Raw genomic sequence first — 26,728 nt, 5'->3', positions numbered from 1 at the left:
AATTTCCATTTTTAGAACATCGTCGTTACATAAGTTATGTTTTTTAAGTTCATCGAGATTTGTAAGTGGAAAATAATCTGGAAAAATTACTTTATAGTGTGGTAATGACAAATTCAGGTAAAAAAATAATCTATACTAATATTAATTGGGGTTGATAAAACCAAAATATACGCATTTTAAACAATTGATTTGATAATTTTTTCTTTCCTATGGTAGAGGTTTTCCAGGAATTCTGATTTTCAAAATTATCCTTTTTATTACCACGCATTTAGTAAAAAGATACGAAACAAAAAAGTAGACGAATAAGTAGTTTTTATGCTAAGGCTAAAATTACCCACTTAACTTAATTAAACACTTAACAAATTTTATCACATACTGTAAAACTATATTTTGAAGTTAATTTTACCAAAATCATTATCAAAGAGCTTTAGATTGATTGATTAAATATTGTAGACTTCTGACTTAATATTCTAAAAATTTGCTTCTTTGTGAGATCTACTTTTTCCTTTACGCAAAAAAGTTTCATAGAACAATTTAAAATATAATCGTAAGTGATATTAAATATCAATGCTTAGTTAAGCTTCTGATTCATTATTCCAAAAAATTTGCTTTTTTATGAGGTCTACTTTTTCTCTTACTCAAAAAGAATAATCGTAGAACAATTTAAGACCCGATTCAGCAAAATCTCACTGACTCTACTTATTTTTGAAGAACAAAAATATAATTTAATTATTTAGTCAAAGTTATATTAAAATAACTGAATCCCTTCCTATCGGAAAAGATTGCGAAACAATTTTACACGTTTACTAGTCTGTGAGTAACATTAAACAACAAGGCTTAGTAGGATTACTGATTTAATATTATAAGCAAATTTGCTTTTTCTGTTCTACTATTCCTTTTACTCAAAAAAAGTATCATAGAATAATTTAAGATCCTATTTGTCAAAATCTCACATACTCTATGCATTTTCGAAGAACAAAAATAGAATTTAATTATTTAGTCAAAGTTAGTTTAAAATAACTAAATCATTTTCTATTGGAAAGGATTATGAAACAACTTACACGATTTCTACTTTGTGAGAATATAAGTGTTTATGACATAAAGTGTCGCTCATTTCCTAAAGCTCTCTCCACTACACTGAAGAGAAATTTGATTAATTATCACACTACACGCTACACTTTTAGGATCACGGAACAGCACGTCGACGTCCATTTTTAAAACTTCATATATGAAAGTAGGAAGAAACTTACTTAAGAGGGTTCTTTTCACCTTTTCCAAAATAAGTGAAATCTGATAATTAACTGCATTCATTTAGGAACAGAAGTGACAAGTGAGGATACAAATTCTTACTCGATGTGAAAACTAATTATAAAATCAGACACTTTCAGTATTAAAGATTTAATTACCTTCCTCATTTTTTAAATTTCTAGAATGTTATGATAAGAGTTGCTTTCAAAGAATATTAGTTAAATGCATTTTAATGGTAATTCAATTCTTTTACTTTCAATTATTAGCGATAAAAAAAGAAATTAGGATGATTACTTCGCGAAATAGAATAGTTTAAGTGCAAAACTTGCTAATTGCATTTTAGTCGAAACCTTAAGGAAAATTTGATACTTACTCTGAAATAAGAATAAATTTATTCTGCTTGGAAGAAAGATGTGTGTTTAAAAACCATGTTAAGAACATTATGAAAAATTCCGGATCAAATTGCGATAAAAATCGCCGGCAGTTAGGGTGCATCGATCTTCTTTTTACCGTACTGATCGTACCGTAATTGCCGTACTGATCGTACCATAATTGTTACAGTAATCTTTATTGTATTTGAGTAATTCAGTGGTTTTACTATAATTATTCCTTACGCAACATTTTCCGGTAATAATAGATTATACGATAAAAAAGTACTGGCAGCCTGAGTGCCGGTCCTTTTTACCTTCGATTAGAAATTCAAAATTTTCAGAAATTGAAAAGTGAATTAAAGGTATGTTTGTGTTAAATATGTAAAAGTATGTGATTGTAGTACAAACGGAACTTACAATATGTCTGAAACTGCTGTTAGCAGGATTAGCGTCTGACTTAGTTATTCAAAAAATCTAATATAACGTTTTTACTTTTTAGGAAAACGTTCAAATTATTTACTTGAATCTACAGTTTTATGCCATAAACATACAAATTATTCAATTAGAATAGCTCAATTTTCTTTAGTTTTAGACAATCATATCTAATTTATCTAATATTAAGTTTCTCAGCAATCACAATACCTCCATTTTTTTAAAAATCTAAATAATGCTGTCATTAACTTATGATAACAACAAAAATGAAAAATGGATGGTTACTTGGTGCAATCGAATAGTTTAAGAGCAAAACCTGCTAATTGCTTTTCAGACGACACCTTAACGAAAATTTGATACTTACTCTGAAATTAGAATAAATTTTCCTTACCTGGAAAAAAGATGAGAGATAACAAAAGCGTGTTTAGTTGATCATTCGATCAAAATTTTGTATTTTTAAGCAATTAAAAAGTGAATTAAATGTGTGTTTATGTTAAATCGGATAAAGAATGCGATAGGGTTACATATTTAACTGCTGGTAGTATGATTTCCGTTTGACCTAATAACTAAAAAATTCTAAATAAAAATTAAATTGCTAGTAATTAAATAGTAATAAAACAGTAATTAAGTAGTAGTTGTACTAAATAGTATTAATTAGTAATAAATAGTATTAAAGAGCAATAAGGTTAACTAAATAGTAGTTAAATAGTAAACTAAATAATTTCTTTGAATCTAGTGTTTTATGCTATAAATCTTCACGTTTTCATCAAACGTTTCAATTTAATTTTCTCAGATTACTTCAGTTTATGAAAATCATATCTAATTTAACATTAAGTTTTTCAGCAATCATAAGACTCCAGATTTCTTTAAATCTAACTAATACAGTCATTTTCATATATTAATGGCCAAAAAAAAATATATGATTACGTGGTGAAATGGAATAGTTTAAGAGCAAAACCTGCTAATTGCTTCTTTTTAGTCGAAGCCTCAAAGGAAATTTGATACTTACTCTGAAATAACAATGTATTTATTTTACCTTGAAGAGTGATATATGATTACAAAAACATGTTAAGTGAGTCATTCAATTAAGGATTTGAAAATTTAAGCAATTGAAAAGTAAAGTGTGTTAATGTTAAATCTGAGTAGGAACGTAATAGGATTACAATTGTAACTCTTAATGTCTAAAACTGCAATTAGCATTATTTGCGTCTATAGGGCTTAATTATTAAAAAAAAATCTTAAAGAGTAATTTTACTATTACATTTAAACATTATATTTCTTTGAATGTAATGTTCAACTCATAAATCTGCAAACATTTCAATTTGAATTTCATACCTCATATATACCTAATTTCATACCATCTAAATTAGTTATAATTAATCTCTTTTGCTATTAAAAAATCCTTAATTTCCTTAAATAAGTGTCAGACTAACAGATGAAAGTACACTGAAAAAACTTATGTATAAAACTACTAAATTATGGTAAAATTTACCGTGTTGAATTAGTTTTTTATTACTCACATAACTTAGTAAATTTATTGTTTTATTAATTTACTTATTTATTTTTATAACTAAATAAGTTTTGTAATAATGTAGCCAATAATTTCTGAAATAACTTTAAAAAAAACATGAGCCACAAGAGAAAAAAAAACTTTTTTTCTTCGGATTTATTGTTCTGTTTGTATTCGGATTTAGTGGTTTGTTATGCATATAAAAATGTTAAGAAACGGAAAATTTTCATTGAAAACTAAAGTTTTGAAAAGTAAATCAGCATAAACTATATTTAATTTTTAATTTAAATTTTAAGAGCTATATTGCATGTTCCTAAATTGACCCAGAAAACCGTAAATTTGACCATATTCTGGTAATTTTGTCCAGACTTTTCTTCTCATTGTAAATACATATAAAGGGACCTTGCACGGTCCTTAAAAATTTTCAGAAAGTTGTTTTAATATTATGATGGAAAAGCTGAGAATTTCTTTTTATTAGAGTGTACCTTAAAACTAAAAATGTGTTATCAAAGATTTCGCAACTATAGATTTGAGTCTTTACAAAGCGGTATTATTAAGCGGCATGGCGAATACGAACTAACTAAAAAATTCTTATTTTATCATGTTTGCTAAATTTTTTTAAAAATCTTTTAAGGGCCCTATAATTCCTGATGTGTCTTTACATATTAATAAAAAGTGTTTATCTCTCCTTAATTTTATGACGACAGCTTAGTTAAAATCGAAGATGAGATGGCCATTCAATGTATATATATATATATATGATCCTATTTGTCAAAATCTCACATACTCTATGCATTTTCGAAGAACAAAAATAGAATTTAATTATTTAGTCAAAGTTAGTTTAAAATAACTAAATCATTTTCTATTGGAAAGGATTATGAAACAACTTACACGATTTCTACTTTGTGAGAATATAAGTGTTTATGACATAAAGTGTCGCTCATTTCCTAAAGCTCTCTCCACTACACTGAAGAGAAATTTGATTAATTATCACACTACACGCTACACTTTTAGGATCACGGAACAGCACGTCGACGTCCATTTTTAAAACTTCATATATGAAAGTAGGAAGAAACTTACTTAAGAGGGTTCTTTTCACCTTTTCCAAAATAAGTGAAATCTGATAATTAACTGCATTCATTTAGGAACAGAAGTGACAAGTGAGGATACAAATTCTTACTCGATGTGAAAACTAATTATAAAATCAGACACTTTCAGTATTAAAGATTTAATTACCTTCCTCATTTTTTAAATTTCTAGAATGTTATGATAAGAGTTGCTTTCAAAGAATATTAGTTAAATGCATTTTAATGGTAATTCAATTCTTTTACTTTCAATTATTAACGATAAAAAAAAGAAATTTGGATGATTACTTCGCGAAATAGAATAGTTTAAGTGCAAAACTTGCTAATTGCATTTTAGTCGAAACCTTAAGGAAAATTTGATACTTACTCTGAAATAAGAATAAATTTATTCTGCTTGGAAGAAAGATGTGTGTTTNTATTACAGTTATTCAGTAATCATTACTGCTAAAATTATGGTACATCAGATCGTTCTGTTCCATAAAATTTTACTATAAAAATGAATTTAACTGTAAAAAATATTGGTGCCTAGGGTGCTAGTACTCTTACCGTGGTTTCACTTTTAGTCGTAGTAATTTTTTAAAGATTCTTCAAACATAAAACGACACTATTATTAATCCTTTCAGTCGGATATTTTTATAGCAATATCGCCTAAATCATCAAATTAAAAAAAAACTATGATTCTGACGTTTATTAATTATTTTACTATGAATTACTGTTTGATACACTAAATACCAGGTTCGAAGCAGTTAACTTGATTCTTTTTAAGGCGACACTATGATTCCCTTGACCCACTGAGTTTGTATCAAAGAAAATAAAAATTCACCAAAAAATGTGCCGCAAAGAATTATCAAACAAAATTAGTTATAATTGCGAACAAACTTAATTTGCAAGAATTAATTTCTTTAGTAGAAAAAACCTTCCATTCGGGTAGATAAGGTTTCCACTGGAGTAGCTATATTTTTTTTCGATATTTAGAAGGAAAAAAACTTTTTTCTATACTGTACACTCAAATATTCATACTAGATTCACATTTAGATTTTAAAAAAATATTTTTTTGAAATTGCCAATAAAATAACAATAAATTAACAATATAATTAAATTAATGACTAAATAAATATCAAATATTTTTAAAAAAGTTTTCACTGTAAAAATGGATACTCAACTGTAACAAAACTTTTTTTGTTTTTGACGCTGGTATATGCTATGAGGAAAATTTCGTTTGACGAAATAAATATCGTCACTTTTTCAAGGAAACAAATTTTGTCTAATTTGAAGAAATATTTCATCATACCCCTCCCCCCCCCAATAAAAAAAAATTACAGTGTCTAATGCAGTAACTTTTCCTATTATTACTTCATCGTGGGTATCAATGTAAGGGGGACGGATATAACAGAGAGATAAACTACACCCATGCCCGATACGGGATTTGAACCCGAGATCTTTCTGGCATAAGGTCGACTCTTTGGCCACCATATAGGCTGATCGGCTTACTTCATCACATTCACTATTCCATCATTATTTCGCCATTCTAGTTAACTATCTTCCACATTGCACTATGATGAAGTTTCGAGTTGAGGAAACATTTTCGTTATATATTTGAGAGTTCACGTTTCGTCATAAATCATGTGATTTTGTGACGAAATTATTCTCAAAATCAGCGAAATACAGCTCAAGGATTGCTGAATCGTCAAAAGTGACTGTTTTATTTTGCGAGTATTTATTCTGCCTATCTTGCAATCTTCTTGTTAAAACTGATTATAATAATTAGTGTAGCTTTTGTGAAAATGTAAAACTATTGCTATACTTTTTTTCTGTATGCTTAAATTATATTTTATGTTAAGATGGATGATTTCATCTCATTTATACTTTATTTAAGACTTCGTAATTAATCTAGTTGAAGCTCATAGCTTAGTTTCCATTTTCTTTTTCGTGAGAGTGAATTACGTCTTTCTAATAATAATGAGCTGTCAAAAACTGTGAAAAGGTTCATGACATAATCGTTTTATCATAGCAGCAAAGAGAATTTATTTTCGAAAAGTAATTGTAGAGATACGTAACCATTGTTAACAGAGAACCTTTATATTTATAACTCGTTTGAAAACCTATTAAGACACGAATTCATTTGTCATAAATTTTCCGAAAAACATTGACCCAAATAAGCGTTTTAGTTATTAAATATTTAATCAACAGTTTTTTCATTTGTTTAAAAACTAACAAAACAATTTTGAATTATGTTATAAACTAATTTTGAATCATATTAGATGCAAAATTAAAAATTAAAAATAGATCAAGAAAATTTTTTCAAACAGTAAAAATTTAGAAATACGATGCTTTTAATAAGTAAATGTGCATTTATATGCTTAATAATACAAATTATATGCAATTTTTGACAACAGGCTAATGTAAAGCTAAATTTCTTGAACGTGTTATCATAGTCCTTTAGTTTATTACAGTTTAAATACTATAATTAGTTTGAATTACTAAAATGCAAAGACTTTATTTATCGGAAAAGCAAATTTTTTTTAATATTTTGATTAAATTTCGTTTAAGAAATATTTATTCCTTATATTTGTAGAAAAAATATTTTTCTAGTACCACCAAATAATAATGAAAATTTTTATTTTTACACATATGCAATAATGTCTGTGTAAATTAAAAATCAGTTAGAGTAAAATATTAAATAATTTATACAGTCCTCATAATTTTATTGTAATGAAAAATTTGCACATATTTTTTTAAATCAGGCTGACAAACACATGTTTTTTTAACAATTAAAAAGAAAAGCATTACACTGGAAAGATATGAAATTTAAAAAGAAATTAAACATAATTTTGACAAAAAGACTTTTTTTACAAATGATTTACTTCACTGTAAAAAATTCCTCATCAAATGACGTTATAAATTATCGGTATTTTGTGTGCGTCATTCTTGAAATTCATTTTTTCCATAAAATATTGTATCTTAATTTTCACAATAATACTTATCTAATTAGAGTAGTGTTTCACTGATTTTATGGTAATCATCACTGTAAAAATTACGGTATAGCGGATTTTTTGTTCCATAACTTGCACCGGAAAAAATGGATTTTATAGTAAAAAGTGCCAGTCTCCTGATTGCCGGTACACATCACTAATTTGATGTAAAAGTTTTTTTAAAAAGCATTGTATCGTAATTTACTTTTTATGAAGTTTATACCACTACAAAAAAAGATAAAACATTCACGCAACAGCCTATTTTGGGCCGGGGCGGGTCATAGTGATTAAGGCTCCACAATTTCGAGAGCAATAGCATGGTTGTGGCCAATAGGATCAACATTGCGCTTAGGCCGCCTTTACTTCCCAGATAAGCTGGTGCCCATTGATCTGAAGCTAGATGGGCCTCAAGCCGCACCGGGGATAGAGCCTCAGTTCTTCTCAATGACAGTTCAGTGCCTTCCCAATGACAGTTCAGTTATTAATTATTATAACAGTATTAAATTTAAACAAAAGGAAATTTGCTATAACTTTAAAAATATGTTAAATCAAACCAGGTATTAATTAATTGGTTTAAGATCGATAATTTTGCAAATAAGTACGACTCTAAAGTGCTTCCTTTGATTGCAGAAAATTTGACTAATATTATAATTTATCATTTTCAAAAACTTACACAAAATATTTTTGAGAAATGTAAGCTGATGCCGTTATAAAATTGCTGAAATAATTAAATTTGTGAAAATAAATGCAATGTCTAAAGAAGAAAAAAAATAGATGGCAAATACAAAGGATATACACCTAATACAAAGAAGCTTCTCTTATGTATATTTTTTTAAAAAATAAAAATATTAGTTTTCAATAAAATTCAGTATTATTGCTGTTTGCGTACAAAGAAAAAAAAATCCAAATAATATGATCCTCAATATTTGAAATTTTAAAGAACATGAAATCGAATTCTAAATTTGAACATTTTTCTCCAGATTATTATCGGTTAGTATTTATTCGCATGAGATACTGCCAGCAAAAGATTTGATGCTTTTGATAAAGTTTCCTCACATTTCTCTGTCTAATGTGTAAAATATCATTAGAAGTAAAGCTTTTTCCAACATTAAAATTGTTTTCCTAGTTATGAAACTTTTCTTATAAAATTATTATTTAATTCAAACTCTAAATAAAACAGCTTAAGTTTTAACAAACACACTTTTTATTATTTTCTTTTGTTAAAATAATAGACTAGATGAGACATGGGAAATGGTGAATTATCTTCTTCTCTGTCCAGAAATAATTGGCCCAATAAAGATTGGCAGAATCAATTGGCAATATTAAAAATAAGAGATTTGTAGTAAATATATATCCGTGGTTTTCTGTTAAATTTCTTGATTCCACAATGCATATATTATTGAAATTTATTTTTCCATAAGTTAAAAAAAAATAAATTTTAAAAACAAAAGCCTTTATTATTATTATATAAAAAACACTGTTTCTAAAAAAATAGTTTTCTCTGTTATTCACAAATAAAAAATTTAAAATCTTAAATAAGTAGTTCCATGCCTAAAATAAAAGAAAATTGCTCGCATTTTAAATAAATAAGAAATAAAATTGTTTTAGCTTTTTTGTTAAAATTTAGATAAGAACCAAAATACTTTCGAAGCATAAATTGAATTAAACTGTTTCCCAAGAAATTCAAAATTAAACATGATTCGGTGACAATGAAGGAATTTTACATTTTAACCTGCAGTCACGTGGGAGTAGAGTTTATTGCATCCTCGGGTAAAAAAGTTTAACAGTTAGAAAAAATCAAAACTCCATAAAACTCACAAGCAGGCATGATTTATTCAAAATTTTTTCCCCCAAAAAGAATATTGTTGAAACTCATGAATGTTGCAACAAATACTAAGAAGCGTAAATTTCAACAATCTGTCGTTAAAAGGATCTTTCTTTATTCCTAACAGCTGATAAATTTACTTTAACACTTTAAGCAAACTTTTTTTTACTTAAAAGAGAAAAATTGACACAAGAATAGAGAAAATCATAGGAATGAACGGCACTTAGTTTTTTTGAAGAAAAATATTTAATCAAAAGAGAAGCTAGCATATTTTTTTATTCAATGGTAAACGTGTTTATTCTTAACAAAAACATTTATACGTATTCTTTTATTGTTTTTCGTATTTTTAAAAGCGCTTTGATGATGAATAGATTCTTTTTCAAATTGTTTTTTTTTTTGTGTCGTCTTTGTACAAAGACTCTAGAGAACAAGGAAACTCAATTATGATTTAAAAAAATTCCTTAATTTTACCGGGCTTTAAAAACAAATCAAGTTTACTATTATTTTTTCTTATTACAACAAAACATCATTAAATAATTAAAGTAAATAGTGAAGGCCTATTAAAATAGAAACATATATTAAGTGAATGATAGTGTCATTTTGATATATATTGCATACTCTTTCATGCTCAATAAATATATTTTTTTATACTTTAAATAAATTCATGAACACCGTTTTGTTGGTATGCATAATTTTAATAGTTGAAATAATAATGCCTTGAAGCATTAATCGTAATATTATGTAAACGGAATAAAGAATCTCTTTTGTCTCCATGTAATGACAAGTAAAATAAGTGAACAATGACAAGTAAAAAAATGACATGTAAAATAAGTGAACAATACTTATATTGACATAAACACTTAAATACAGGCTATAATGACAGAAAAAATATTTTTCTTCAAAAATCATTTTATTAAAAAAGAATTATTTAAAAGAGACGATAAAAAAAGAAAGCAAATGCTTACATCTAAAGCGCAATAAAATTTAAATAATAATAAAAAAGATTAAATCATGTGATTAAATTTAATAGAAATATTTTATTCAAATGTTTTCTTCTTTTTATGCGCAATTCTGTAGTTTCTGAAAATAATGTGACTAAATGAAATGATATTAAGCTGAAACATATTTCATTTAATTTTGCAAAGAGTAATAGACAATTCATCTTTTGTTTCTTTTATCAAAAAATTGTAACGATATTTAATTCTCTGGGATAAAGTTTTAAACCGTTACCCAGAAAAAAACATCTTCTTTAATTATTTGATTTAAATTTAGGATTGGTTTTTGAAAGGAAACCGTTCGTTTCAATAAAAATCATAGATTTTTATTCAAATTTAATAAATTATTCAAATTCACTAAAAGTTTCGGGTTTTGGTGTAAATATTTAATCTCTGTTATATGATATAAAATGCTTACGCCTTAATATTTCGAATTATCGAATTAATTTATTTTTGATCCAGTTATTTTTACAATAATTTTGCGGAGTTTAAAATTCCCATTATTATTTCGAATTGCATTAATAAAAGCGTAAAATTTTCAAGAGTAATACCTAAACTAATGCTGAAATGTTTTCTAAGCTGAAGCTACTTTTAAATTTTTAAAATTACGAAATTGAAATAAGAAATAAATTTTAAAGGATAAGTTCAGAAAATTTATCTTTAATTAATAAACATATGCTTTTGTATGCAAATTTGCATTTCATTTAAAATTTAGTTATACTTATTTATTATATTAGGAATATCACACAAAATCATGGCAAAAGTTCACACAAACAAAAATTGAATTCTATGTACAAAAATAGTGGCTAATATAGGCAAAAATAGTCGTCTTTCCTTTCGAAATCAAATAGGAGAAGAATATAATGATGAATGCACTTTTCCTACATTTCTGTGCTCACGTGTAATTTATGTCCACTTTTAACACAACTTCCTAATATATGATATAGAAATTGTGAAGATGTGCCCATCTGCCTCATACTGTAAATCAAATTACGTTTTAAGTACCGGTATTCAGGGTGCATCATCCGTAACATAAATTTTCGTGAAATCCCTTTTAACTGTAAAATAATTTGCAGCAATTTTTACAGCAATATTTATCTAATTAGACATTTCAAATTCAGACATTTTGCAATAATTAATACTCTGAAAATTACGGTATATCAGATTTATGTGCTTCATGAAATTTTCCTGTAAAAATAGATTTTACTGTAAAAAGTAATGGCACTTTTGGTACTGGTACTTTTTACCAGAGTTTTTCACAGTGCATATGATTGTCTTACTCAGAATCTCCCTACATAAATCCTTAGACGCCTTGAATCAGCGAACTTGAGTTACTTTTAAGTTTTTATTTTATTGTATTACCTTTAACTAGATGAAGTTAAAAATTGGCTTTCGAAGAGTTTTTTTTTTGACAGATTACAAAAATACTTTATTTTTTTATTAAATTTCTCACAAAATGTACCCTCTGCAGTAAATGAATTAAATTATGTGTTATAAAAAACTTTAAGCAGTGGATTTGGCGTGCTTCCGTAAAAATGTCGGGATTTTTAGCACTTGAAATTAAATTTATTTGAAAAATTAAATATGACAAAGAGTTTCAGTAAACGAAGGGAAACAGCGAGAAAATAATAAATGGAGAGAGAAATAAAGAGTATGTGAAACGTTAATAAATAAGTTTTCAATCAAGTCCAAATCCCACCTTTCTTTGAGTTTTTATTGCAAATTTGAAAAATATTTTTATTTCCAAAATCCAAGTCATTTAATTTGAAACTTATCTCAAACTTAATTTGAAGCAAGATTAATATTATTAAGATATTAATATCTTTCTTACCAAAGTTAAGACGGAGTGCAAAATAGTTTTGTTTATTCTCTTAATAGCGTTCAAAAATTTTTTAAACTAATAAGTAGAGATTTTAATTTTTCCGTAATTATACCTAGATTAATTTCGCTGACACAATAATTACATATTTATTTATGACTCGAATAATATTTTCTCTAAGTTTTGAAAATATGTTTAAAACTATATCGGCACTATTTTTATTAAATTATAAGCTGAACTAATTAGTTTAATGATTATATTTTACAGGAGAAAATTGTATGAATGTGTGTGTGCGTGCGTGTGTGTGCGTGTGCGTGTGTGTGTGTTCATTATTAATTAAGGAACCATTTTACATAAACGCTTATCAATATTTAAATTTAAAATTTTACTATACTTCAAAATAAATCTTTTAATAAAATAAGCGTATTGCCTTACTTTAAGTGAGTTTCTGACTACATTTAGAGTAAATTATATATAGTCCCTTTCATTCAACTATATCATAATGAATCATGTATAAATCAAATATAATTTTTATGTAAAATTAAATTTAAAATAATTCAGTATTTGGATTACTTTATGGCAATAAATTAACTATAACTAAATGATTGAATGAAAAAATCTTTAGACTTATCTTTGGAAATATTTAATGAATGGGTGGATTAAATAAATCTTTGCATTTTATGTTGAATACCAGACTCTTCATAAACTGGGTGTTCAAAAATTCCTCCAATAAGGCATATTTGATACAATCTCTGATCTAGAAGCTGGTTAGTCTTTTTTGTTCAATTCCAAATTTCAAAACTGAGAAAACTGAAAATTTATATTCCCAAATCTGATGTTTTCATTGCCAAATGTAAAATTCAAAGCATTCAGACAGATATTTCTAATGATTCAAATTTATACATAGTATGTCACTATGTGCCTATCGGACTTCCATGCTTGCTTTATGCATTCAATCTAAAATTAACTAGATAAGGATTATAAAAAAATAAAAATATATGTATATACATTTTCTTGCACTTAAGGAATCTTTTTATTTCTTACTGTAATGATGCAATTCATGAGTTGTAAAAATAATAAGAACAGCGTTCATGATAGCATATATACACTAATGAAAATAAACTCAATTTTTTGACGATTCCGCAGTCTTGGAACTGTATTTCGTTATTTTGAGAATCATTTCGTCACGAAATCACGTGATTTTTGAGGAAATTCGAAGTCTCTAATATATGACATAATTGTTTCCTTAACTTGGAACCTCATCGCGTTGCATTGTAGGAGATTGTTAACAGAATGACGGCATGCGCCAATAAGCCTGTACAATGGACAAGCCGTATACCAGGATGATCGTTTATATCCCGACTCAGTCATGGACGTAGTTTATCTTAGAATTTTATCTGTCCTTATTGGGGTGACATTGATGATTGATCAAAAATGCCAGCATGATATTGCCCATTAAAAAATTATCAAAAATGCAATCCGTAATTTGTGTTTATTTATTTTTTATTTATTTATTTTTTGTAAATTAAAATGGAATGACGAAAGACTTCATTACTTTACCATGTCCTCGAAGAAGTAGTGATAGTTATTTCCTCACTTTGACAAGATGTTAGCTCGGAGTCAAAAACGAATAAAGTCTCGTGAAATTTAAGTATCCTTTCTTTTCAGTGCTCATGTAGTTGTGTTGACATTTAATGGTATTAACTTGTTTCATCGCATTACTTTAAATTCTTCACATTAAAGCGTATTTAAATTCTCCGCATTAAAACTTATTTAAATTCTTCGCATTAAAATATGGATTAAATTCATCTCGCTAAAATATATATAACATATATTTTTCAAAGGGGGCGCAGCTCTTGTGAAAGATATTGTAATAATTGGCTATTATCTATGCTTAGGGTTAAAAGGATTTTATATCTCTGTCTTGTAGTATTATCAAATATAATCCTATCAAAAAAATCAGCTTCGAATTTGTTTCAGTTAGGGATTATTCGTATAACATATCTATTAGACTACATCAAATGGAATAACTCATAATTGGCGTTTACTATTTATTGTTTCATATATAGCTCATGGTAGTTATCAAATCCATTACATTAATTTGACACTTCATTGCCATTCTGCTATTTGGCTGTAATGTTGACAATTCAGTTTTGACATGCAGCCATGATCATTGACATAATGGAAAATGACATAAGACACGTTGTGCCTACTAATTAATGTGAGCAATTACTCGACCTGGTATCTAAAGAGAATTAGCAAACACTGATTTAATTTCCATCCTTATAAAAAAATCAATTTCATACCTAGCGAAACTGATATTTAAAATTAAAATGTAATAATTTAATTATATAAATATATATATTTGTTGTTATTAACGACTATGAAAATTTATAAAAATATTTATTTATTTTAATGGGTTTTTTTTCAGTTTATATTCATTGAAATATGCAAAAAATAGTAACAAGTTCACTAATTTAGGTTTAATTCATAAGAAAATAATTTTAACAGTGTGCTATAATATGTTATAGTAAATTCTAATGCGTTGTCTTATATATATATATATTGTTCGAAATTTCTCGGTGAAAATTATCAAGTAGCAAACTTTTTTAGAAAGTTGAAGTTTTTTAGTTAATTAGACATTCTTATAAATTTGATTTATTTTTTGTCTTTTGTTTATAAACCAATAGTCTTTTAGAGACCTTTCTTGGACCATTTTATGACTTCAAGTAGTGAATTCTCCGCAGCAATCATAGAAATAAAAACTTGTTAAAATAAGAATTTAAAAATTGCGAAGTTATATTAAATTGCGTTTACAAGAAACGGAAAAGTATTTTAAATTCGAAAAAATTCAATCTCTTTTTAAGGGAGTTGTACAATTTTTAATAAAAAAACTTCCCAATTTCTATTTGGTTTGAAACATTTGAAACCCTTTTGAGGTGTTCCAGAAAGATTTATCAAAACTGAAGTCGTAAATAAAAATTTCGATGTTTTAGAAATGGAGTAAAATGGTTTCTCTGCGAAATATTTTAGAAAGAAGAAAAAGATAAAGAATATTTTTTTATAATACGAGTATTATTACTGTTTGAATTGTTTATTAACTTTTAATGTTTTTCTATGTTAAAATTACTATACAAGCCCTTTATTATTTTATTAAATTTGTAAATTTTACCTTTGTTATATTTTTTATATGGTTTTATTTATTTTAATATAAGAATACGCTTAAAATGTCAAAAATACAAATAATTTAATTATTTTACCGTCCCTTTAAGCGATAGGTAAAGCGTGCTTTTTGAATCTCAGCTTCCATGCTGATATTCTTCTGTCAGAAAAATATACCCCCAGAAAAGTATAAAAAAGTATCCATGCATAAATTCTTGGTGACGATCTTACATTTGAACTTTTTTTCGAAAAGCAATCTGTATAAAATTCTCTACTCCCAGATGGGTGTCATTCTTGTTGTTACCGCCAGATGTGTCCAATGAAGAAGAAAACTATAAGATTTTTTTCTTGTATAAGATATTTTTTTCATTTATATCTAAAAGACGAAAGATAAATTGATTTCCGTTTCCATAAAACTATGTGATAAGGATCACCCGATAATATATTGAAACATTTTTTTTCTGGAAGCTAAAACTATTATTTGTTTCGTGAATAATACAAGTCATTAGGGACAATTCTAGAATGTCTTCTTTCCTTCTTACTCAATGCAATCGCAATATTACTAATAGAGACCTTGTAACAGTTATAACAAAATGAAACATGAATTCTGAAATTTAAAAGAAAATAAATTTTCTAGATTCTCCGAAAAATTTATTCAAGCTTGAAACATAATTTATATTTTTTGAACAATCATTTTGTTCAAATCTGTAGCAACCTTAATATGATGCTAAGCCTTATCATGTCTACGCTCAATCATTCAATTTGAGTCGTAGTATCCCACAATAAATTTAACCAAGGATTAATTTACTCGACGATATTTCTCAATTTTGATGATACCAACAATGATGATACCAAACTGAATAATTATAATAAATTATTCAGTTTGGTATCATTATAAGGTTGCAGTATATTACCATGTTAATATGGTTCAACTTAGCACCATAAAAAGTTATTGCTAAAGTGCATGATAATATGGTCAAGCTAGGTAACATAATAAGATTGAAATAAATTTACACGTCAATATGTTTCAAATTTATTTCAACATTGGTTTGCAATAAACTTTCATGTTAATGCGGTTGAAACTATCAAAATAAAAAGTTTGCAACAAATTTGCACTTCATTATGATTCAATTTTTCAACAGATTAAACTTTTAACTGAGTCAAAAACCAAAACCTTAGCAAAAATCTTAGAGTGGTATAAATTTTCACTGATGAACAATATTAATTCTTTCCGAAATAGTTTATTTCGGAATGTTCTTGAAGAACTAATAATGAAACAATATTTATTATAATTATTATTTTTATTATTATCAGGAAAATATTATTATGACCTATGTGTTATTAAGAGAATGAAATTTAATTGAAAAGTGTAGAAATGTGTTAAAACATTTATGTCTCCTTTTTCAGTACTTGAAATCTCTCAAATAAATTGTTTTTAATTACTTTAAAAGTTTCAAAAATTAACTTTTTTTTCAATTATATTTTTTACGATATATTTATTTGCAGGAAAAAACTATAAACAATTTTTACAAATATGAAGAATAATACTCTTTTACTCACAATGCAAAAGCGTATAATTTGACTCACAGTGATAAGTGCTCCTAACTTTACTCACAGTGTAAATACGTATAGCTTGACTCACAATGTAAATTTGTATAATTTGACTCACAGAGTAAAGGCGTATAATTTGACCTATAGTGGTAAATGCGTGTACTTTCATTCACTATGAAAATGCATGAAGTTTTAATCACAGTGTAATAAAATATATTGAAAAATATAATTTCAGAAACATATTTTAATTAAAGTCTATATGTTGGTATTTTTGGACCAGAATTCCTATGGGATTCTCAAATCTTATGATGTATTCTACCTACTTTCAAAGATTATAATCTCTGTTTTAAATAACCTTCATACATAACATGTTTTTTAATTGGCCATTGCAGCAGTTTAATAAAACATTATACTTTTTTTTCAGATCCAATCAGTAAAAGTAGTGACATGAGATTGGTCGTTGTCTCTAAAGGTATTGCGATCCTACCTTGTGATTTCAGAGAGGGTACACTCTCAACAATACAATACACATGGACAAAAGACAACTTACCTCTTGATGTTACAAACAATGACCGCTTGGAAATCACAGACGAAGGTAATCTAGTTCTTAGAGATGCAAAAGAAGAAGACAATGGGGTATATGTGTGTAAAGCTGAGAATGACAACATAACCACTGAAGTTAATGTTACACTTATTGTTCTGGGTAAGTGTAAAAATAATTCTATATTGAACTCAATGTATTATAATTTTTTTAATTGCATTACCTACTTTTCAAATATTTTAATTTTAAGTATATTACGTATGACCGTTTTCTAGATTTTAGACAGGTACTCAGAGATCAAGCGTAGTTCATAAAATGTGAGCAAATCCTTAAGCAAATATAGGTCAAATTATTTAAAACCATTCGTGATGAATCACTGATTGACGGTAAAATAGTGTGCATGTGCAAAATATTTCTGTCTACGTCATTTCAGCACAACACATGTGCGCTCGTGAGAACCGGTATAATACCAATTCAATTTCATTAAATAGGTTCAAATTTATTACAATTAGACACATGTTGGTACCTTTGCTATCTTTTTCTGGATGTTTAAGAGGAGTCCCAGATATTTTATATAAAGCAATTAGAGATGTCTCAGCAATTTTTCTATTTTATTTATTCCCATCACATACAGTTTATTTCTATCAAGAGCAGCTGTAATGTACATAAATAGTTTAAAGTGAATCTTATCATTAAAATCTACATATTTTAGAAAACAATGAAGTTGAAATAAATTTATATCTATGCTTACACATTTGTTTTCATTATTTTAAATTCTAGAGGTAGAAACAATGCTTTTTTTTGCTCAAATTGCAGTATTGAGGGAAAGAAGTGAACTTATTTCTTAGATGATCAATTATATGCTATACTTAAACAATATTATTAACTTTAATAATAAAGTTGAAGATAATCATAGGTGTCCCATTTTCTCTCTATATGAAAGAATATAGTATATACTTCTTGTTCTTTTTTGTTGCCTTGCTTATAATTAATTTTGCAATGGACAATGCATTTATGACTAGATAAATGCCAGATAAAATACTATGTATAAAAGAAAACGACCTTATATTTGAATTGTTCAAAATTTTTTCACCTCATGTACTGAGTGTTATATATATATTTTAAAGTAAATCACCACAATGAGCACGAGGACAAAAATTCTAGTAAACTTTCCATTCAGTATGGTAATGACATTTCCGTTAAGAAGAAAAAGAGCATAATTCTTTTAATAAACCCAAAATATATGGTATTTAATCCATTCATTTGTTAACTTTTCTGTTCATAAGGTACAAGTTTGCCGGAAATTCTGGTTTTCATAATTATAATTCATATTATCACACATTTAGTAAAAATACAGAACTGAAAAGTAAATTTAACTGTTTAAATGGTTTTTATGCCATACTCTAAGGTATCATGATAAAATTTTACCACATTTACCAATTTTTATGATTTATTATAATACTATATTTTGTTTGTTCGACTCCCAGCGTTTATAGAACAATATTTCTTCTATTCCTTAGATACATGAAAAGTTTTTAGTGTCTTGCACTCGTTAGTCGGTGACCCTAGACTGTTTGAATACAAAACTATCTTTCACTCATAAATTGGAGCAAACATTCACTCATAAAAACAAAGCTCCAATGTCCGCTTGAGTTCCATTTTTATGAATTAGAAAACTATGCTAGTTGTAAATGATTACGAAACTGTATGGTTTTGTATTTGCTAATTTTTAAGTGTACCAGTTTTAAACGGTTTCAGAACCGTAAAGGTTCCTAACAATAAACTTAATGGTTATTTGGATGGACAGACTGCTGCCTATATTTTTACAGTATTTTTGGACTGAAAATTCTAACAGGGTTTATGCTTTTTAACCATAAATAACCATTTATTGAGAGCTTCTTGATACTCTAGATCTCATTAAATTAGTGGCTCTCTTTTAACGAGTTTACTACAAAAAGTTTTTCAATGTCAAAGAAACAGAGAAGTGTAACAAATTCTCATTAATGAAAAATTATCATAAAAAGAACTTTAGGGCAGAATAATTAAATCAATATCAGCGTCAAAAATAAGAATTTATCTATAGAAGTTTTACTAAAATATAATTAACTTTTTATCTCGAAATTTCTTATTGTGCTAAACTTTGTTTAACTTCATCAAAGTGTAAAAACTTTTTGCTCGTGTAACTTTGCTCCTAATGAGCTAACTTTTGTGAATGTTAAGAACGGGATAAGAAAAGTTAATTGCAAAATTGCAACAATTAAAATCGTTTCAGTGTATCTATTTAGTCATAATACAAAGTCTGTAGTTAAACAAAATATTTAACTTTCTTGAATAACTATATTTTAAAGAGAGAAAAATCAGGATCTCGTACAGACTTCTTGAATAAATATTTACTTTATTATAATGGGATTTGGTTGTAAGTAATATTTTGTCGTTTGGATTGAAAGTTTATTCTTCTGATTGAAACGCATTGTACAAAAATTTCTTTTCAAAAATTGTAACAGTCTATCTAAATTTGTATCCTAATTAGTTTTTAAAGTTTATTTATTTTACTTGCAATATAAACATTAACTTAATAAGGGTTTTTTACTTTTAATCATAAATCATGAAGATAAAACATCATTTTCTTAACAAACAAATGAAAGAAATTTAATTACGTAAAGGATTTCAAATTACGATAAAATACATATTTCAATCTTAGTCAAGTCATACATATTTCAATCTTCACTTCGCTTTTATTAACTGAGCTTATTAATGTCTCGGAAATATTCTATTATATTCATTTTGATAAGACATTTTCGTTTTTAAAGAGATAATGAGATGTCTAAGAATCATATGTCACCACTTAAAAGATATATTCAAAAAACCGATATCTTTCATAAGACAAAAGAAAGGAAAACAATCAGAAAAATGAGATTTTCAATTTTTAATTTAATTGAAAGAGATTATGTTTTAATATTAACATTATTTTTATTTTTGAATAAAAGAAATCCATATCTATGATTATTTTCAGAATTCCTTCAGACTTTTTTTAGATTTCTTTTTATTTGTAATTATTTTTAACTAATGATAGGTTGCAGGAAAAATATATGATTATATTCATATTGATACGGCAGCATGTATTTCATTTTAAGTGATATTATGAAGTGTCTGATACACTGCTTTTAAAAATCTCTTAAAAAACATGCTTTTTTTTATAATTTCATGTTTCTTATTTTCTACTTATATTAAAATGTATCAAAAGTATTACATAAAAGCATAAAAAAGGTGAAAAAAACATAAAAAATTATATTCTTAGCTTTTAATCTAACTAAAATTATTATACTACTTTAACATTTTTTTAAATTATTTTGAATAAAAATATCTTTAAATTGTTTTGAAAACATATATTTTTTGTTTAGCGAATAGTTTTGCGTAAGAGAATAGAATAATATTGAAGCATTAAAAACATTCTTAAATTTAAAAGAAAATATCAAATATTTTGTAATTTTAAATACATATATTACAATCAAAAATATTATTTTGCAGTTTTATTAAAATAATTTAAATTAGAAGTTAAAAATATTTATATTCCTTATATATTACTTTAATTTATCTAATTTATTGCATTCAGACAAAAAAATTTGATTTAAAAATAAGTGACCAATCCAAAAAAAGACGACCATTGGAGAAAAATGCTTCAAAATCTAGGAAGTTGGCACTATTTTCATCGTTATGCCTGAGTGTTGTAACATTTCTGGCGTTGTATCTGAACGTTGTAATAATTTTGGTGTTGTAACTAACATGTATTTTAAAATTAATAGTAGAAAGAATAATAGTGTCATTTTTAGTAAAGAACACAACGGAGTTTATAAAATCTTAGTTTCCATAATTGCAAAATACCTCCAATTTTTGTTTATAATAAAAACAAATCCCAGAAAAGGTGTTAATTAATCTTTCTCATCTAAAGGTAATAATTATTAGAGCAAAAGAAATTGAATTCTTAGACAAAAATGAAGTTAAAATATCACTCATTTCGACCTACACCGAAGAGCCATTACATTATGACCACCCTCCATCTGTAACAATGGGCTCGCCCAGGTTTTCATTTTTTCTCGCCCAGGAACAATGTTTTCATGGGGCACATTAGGACCCATAATCCTCATAGAACAATCCCTGACGTCTGTAAGCTACTTGAACATAGTTGCAGACCAGGTTCACCCATTCATGGCAACAGTTTTTCCTGCGGGGGATGGTGTTTACCAACAGGATAATGCACCATGTCATAAGGGTCGAATCGTCATGGATTGGTTCGAGGAACATTCCAGTGACTTTCAAGTCATGTCTTGGCCCCCAAATTCACCTGACCTTAATCCAATAGAGCATTTGTGGTCCTACTTGGAAAACCAAATTCGTGCTGCCACGCTACCCCCTCGCAATGTGAGGGAATTGCAGGACCAGTTGGTGAGCGCTTGGTACCAGATACCTCAGACTACCTATCAGTACCTTGTGGAGTCAATGCCACGGCGGGTGCTAGCAGTTTTGAGGGCTGAAGGTGGTCTTACATGTTGTTAGCAGGGTGGTCATAATGTAATGGTTCTTCGGTGTATATTATTGGTTAATATTGATAAAACATAAGAGTATTTTATGCTATTTTTAAAACAAATTGTTGTTTTAAAAATGTTAATTAACACAAATTTTTTTTGATGGCAATAAAATAAATACATGCTAGTGATAACGATAAAAATAGTAAACTTCTGTTTATAATGAGGATAAGACATTAACGATAATGGTGAAATTTAAAATAGATTACTAACATCAATGGTAAAATTGACTATAAAACACTAATAATGTTTGAAAACAACTGATAAAAAAATGACTAATAATGATAGCAAAAAAGTTCATTAGCATAATCTTTTAAAAGGAAACGACTTTTTGCCATTCCATGAATTATAAAATTGTTTACTAACTGTAGTCGAAATTCCAATTAGGAAATAAAACTCTTTCTTACTAAATAGAAAAAAGAGGAAACGGAAATAAAGATTAAGAAACAAATAAAAAATAAATAATGATTGTTTATAACAGCAAATAAGAAAATGGAACATTAATTGGAATGGAAAATTTTGAACACTAATTGCAATTTAACGAAAAAAAAAGATTTTTAAACGATCTATTAAACAATTATAATTAGGGTATTGTTAAAAGTTTATTTTTAAATAATTGACATAAATTTATTGTACATTTTTTTTTTGAATTCTCTAAAAGGTTTTTATCTATTTCAGTGTCCAATTTAGAACCTTATTTTAAATTTATTGCACGTTTTCTTCTAAATTCTCAAAATGGATTTTATTTATTTCAGTGTCTGATTCAGCACCTCATTTTTCAAACTTTTCTCAGCCAAATGAAACAATTCAAAGAACTGTTGGATCTTCAGTTAAATTTGAGTGTCCTATAGAAGGGCATCCAACACCTGCAGTGACATGGTTAAAAGACGGGATGCATATGGACACATCAAATATTGATTCGACCTCAACAATAATGAAATGGTCGATAACAATCAAGAACCTAAAACCCGAAAACTCAGGAAACTACACTTGTTTTGGTGCGAATGAATTCGGAAGTGTAAATGCGACATTTGTTCTTCATGTCATGTCTAGGAATAGGACAATGCTCTTGAGTAAGTAAGATATTTTTGTTTTTTTCACGAATGTTCTGCGGAAGTTTATAGTAATTGTTAAGAAACTTATTCGATCAAAAGAGTTGTTTATCAATACTTGTTTTTGCTCTTATCTCGTAAAAGGTTGAACTTTTCACAACTTATACTGCTTCTGAGCTACATAATGGCCACATTTCCATGATCCAATCAGAGAATGAAGCAGGTTAACACGAATTCAGAAAAGGATATAATGAGAAAATAACTTTTAAAATGAGATTTAGCATTTAAAATATTAAGTCGAAATGAAAAAGTGCTAAAAGCAGCAGACACCGAATTTGTATTTAATAATTCAAAAAGTTTGAAACATAAATCAGGCAAAAAACGAAGAATTTTAAAGAAATGTATGTTAGCAAAACAGCATCAGGGGAAACACAGTTCCTGTATGTTGGCAGACAGTGTTTCACTTATGCTGTTTTGCTGATATGCATTTCTTTAAAAATCTTTGTTTTTCGCCAGATTTATGTTTCAAACTTGCAAATTATCACATTTCCATGATTTCACAATATTGTTTTTCTACTCATAGGGCAGTGTTTTTCCCTATAAACTACATTTCTTATTTCTGTTTTTTCTAAAATGCATTTTTATGAAATAGATTGAATATCAAAATTTAATACTAGATTTAGTAATCAGCAAGGAAACTTGTATTGGAAATTCAAAAATATCACTTCAAACTATTAGATGTCACACTGTTGCCAGAAAATGCTAGTTAAATTAAATATCAATCGAGTGACTTTTTTCGAATATTGCTCATTTAAAATGGGAATAAACTGATTCCAATGTTTACGTTTGAACAGCAAATATCTTTAAGTTTAAGAAAAAAAAATTTCGTATGTGTTTTCATATATTACATGAATATATTATAAAATACAAAGCTTAAATGTTTAATTACACATGCAGTATAAGAAAATGTTATTATATATTCATACATATTTGTTTTGAATTAATTGATTATTTGAAAATGAATATAACATTTTTATAGTAAATCCATTTCAATTCAACTTAACGAAAATAAAGTGGATGTAGTTACATTTCAAAGTAAATGGGAGTGGAATTTATTTCTGCTCAAATTTTATTTTGGCATGGGCTTAACTACTTTTTGTATAAAGTACTATTTTCAAAAATGCTTTCAAACTATTTTTATTATAGGCCTGAAGACTCAAATTTAAATGTAGTTACAGAATTATAAGCATTTTTTAAAGATTACTGGTGTTTTCTATTTTAAAAGCCTAATTTATAAGGTATGCAATGGACTAAAACGAAAGATTCAGTTGAAATTTCTGAAATACATCCTTTTTTCTGAAATCTTTTCTTTGGATTTATTTAAAATATTGATCACTTAAAGTTTTTAAAGTCCATTAATGCGTAACTTATAGTTTTCTGATTTTCTTCAGCATGAGTATTCTTATTATTTTAAGGTAAATTTAAAAATAGTTTAAATGCCAATAAGGAAGCAGGATGATCCATGATGATTAATGTAAGATTACGTAGGGAAAAATATATAATCGCTTTCCGAAATATCAAATGTATAATTTTGTTCAAAATTAATGACATATTCTATTACACTTTGCTATTATTTGACATGGGAACTTATATTTTTTATTTTTAGTCGAATTTAATGATTAAATACAGTTAAATTGTTAAATAATGAAACATCATCAATTATGGTGATTAATGGGGACGAAGTCGAAATAAATATGAAACCATTCGTAAAAGAAATAATTTAACTTGCTTAGAATACATAACCTTTATTATTAATTTTTACAACGAGAACAATATATAACTATTATATAAACTGACAGGTAGTCAAGTTAACATTCGAAAATTTTAAAAATTTAAATTTTTTATTCAAAGTTAAAAATATTGACAGGTTGCTTCCAAAATTCCTCATTAATTTCACTTTTGAACTTGCTTTAGCGATTATTTACCATTCATCAATTTTCTTCAAATATTAAAATTTTTTGTAATGAAAATTGTTATTTAATGTTTTTTATGTAAATGTTTTTTCTAAATATATGCCATATTTGAAAAAAAATTATGATTTAATTTACTAATCCGTATATTATAAATTTTATAAGCACAAAGTCATTCTTAAACACATGCATTACTTAAGATAATGCACTCTTTATATAAATTTAAAGCTGTCCATCATTTCAATTTACTAATTTAAATTTTTGTATCATTACAAAATGATGTTTAAATATATTTATTATAAGCTAGAAAACCAGGAATAATATTGATTTGCTTTTTTTGAAAAAATGTGTTTTTGCAATATACTTAGTCAAATAATTAAAGAAATAACTACTATTACAGTATTTCAGTAAAAAAAAGATAAATTTGGCAAAAAAAATATTTCGAAAACTAATTTATGGGAAACTTAATCATTCTTTCAACGCTAAACTGAACAAATATTTAAGCTACGTTAAAAGAGAGAAACTTTGTCCAAACTTGAGATAAAATCTGTTAAATTAGGTGTAAGGAGATGCAATGGCAAGTAAGTGGTCTCATCTGAGCTTTAACTTTTCCTTATCTCCACATTATTTTGAAAGCTATTGCAATAAATTGTTTCGAAAAAGCCATGTACTTGAAATAGAAAAAATACTTTTTTATTTGTTATTATTACTTATTTATTTGCACTTAGAAGAAATTTAAGATTTATTTCAAGGTTCGTGACTTTAATAATGTATAATATATTTAGTTGCAATGAAAATATGATAAGTAAGCACCTTGTTAGTTACAAAACAATTAATATTTTATGAATAGATTTTATTTAAATTGCTTTTCTGTAAAACAAGAGATATTTATTAGAATAATAACGTTTATGAATAGAATAGTACAAATAATATTCTCATTACATTTAAATTCCACACTTATGAGAAGAATAGAAGAAATGGAAGAAATCTCTGTACGTATAAGACGAACACAATAAAACTGATTTAAACTTATGATGGAAAAGTATATAAGGTACATAAAAACCAAAGTAAGATTAATTTGTAGCAGAAATACTTATTTTTAATTCGTAATAAAAAAATTTACGAATACGAAATCAATCTCAGTTATCGAATTTTCGCGTAATTGAAATTCAATGTCCAAGAATGATTCAACCGATTTCGTTCCAATTTTCGTTTTTGAAAAATAAAATGAGGTACTTCAAAATTATTTAAAAATGTATAAACCTAACAATAGAACAGATTTTTACTATTGCTAAATAAAATAATAAAAACTATAAATAATAGCTAAAAATTATTTTTTGCTTGGAATTAACTTTGGAAAAAGAATTTTATAATTGTGTGTTAAAAGTTTTGATATATATCATCAATTTAGAAGATATGGCGAAATACGCAAAAAGAAAAAATCGCAATAAAGGATCCACGCTTTGGACTGCTTTATGCTTAAAAAGTCGTATTTTTAAAATTCGATTTCTCAGAAACTAATCAGCCGATTTCTCTCAAATTTTATATTTTGCCATGTCGAGTTACATTCTACAAAATAATATCAAGAACTGCATACTTTTCAATTCAAGTT

General features: G+C 26.7%; 1 protein-coding gene across 1 annotated transcript in view; it reads left to right on the top strand.

Moving 5' to 3' along the window:
• Positions 1 to 26,728, top strand: part of LOC107457479 (fibroblast growth factor receptor-like 1) — an 83,315-nt gene that overhangs the window by 40,777 nt on the left and 15,810 nt on the right. The window contains exons 3-4 of the mRNA XM_016075646.3: positions 17,395 to 17,673; positions 22,850 to 23,167. Of these exons, the coding sequence (XP_015931132.1) occupies positions 17,395 to 17,673; positions 22,850 to 23,167 (597 nt within the window). The remainder of the gene's footprint in view (positions 1 to 17,394; positions 17,674 to 22,849; positions 23,168 to 26,728) is intronic.

The sequence above is a fragment of the Parasteatoda tepidariorum genome, chromosome X1, assembly GCF_043381705.1.
Source record: "Parasteatoda tepidariorum isolate YZ-2023 chromosome X1, CAS_Ptep_4.0, whole genome shotgun sequence".
Taxonomy (NCBI): Eukaryota; Metazoa; Arthropoda; class Arachnida; order Araneae; family Theridiidae; genus Parasteatoda; species Parasteatoda tepidariorum.
Note: the sequence above shows the minus strand (reverse complement) of the source record. Positions and strands in the feature narration are given on the sequence as shown.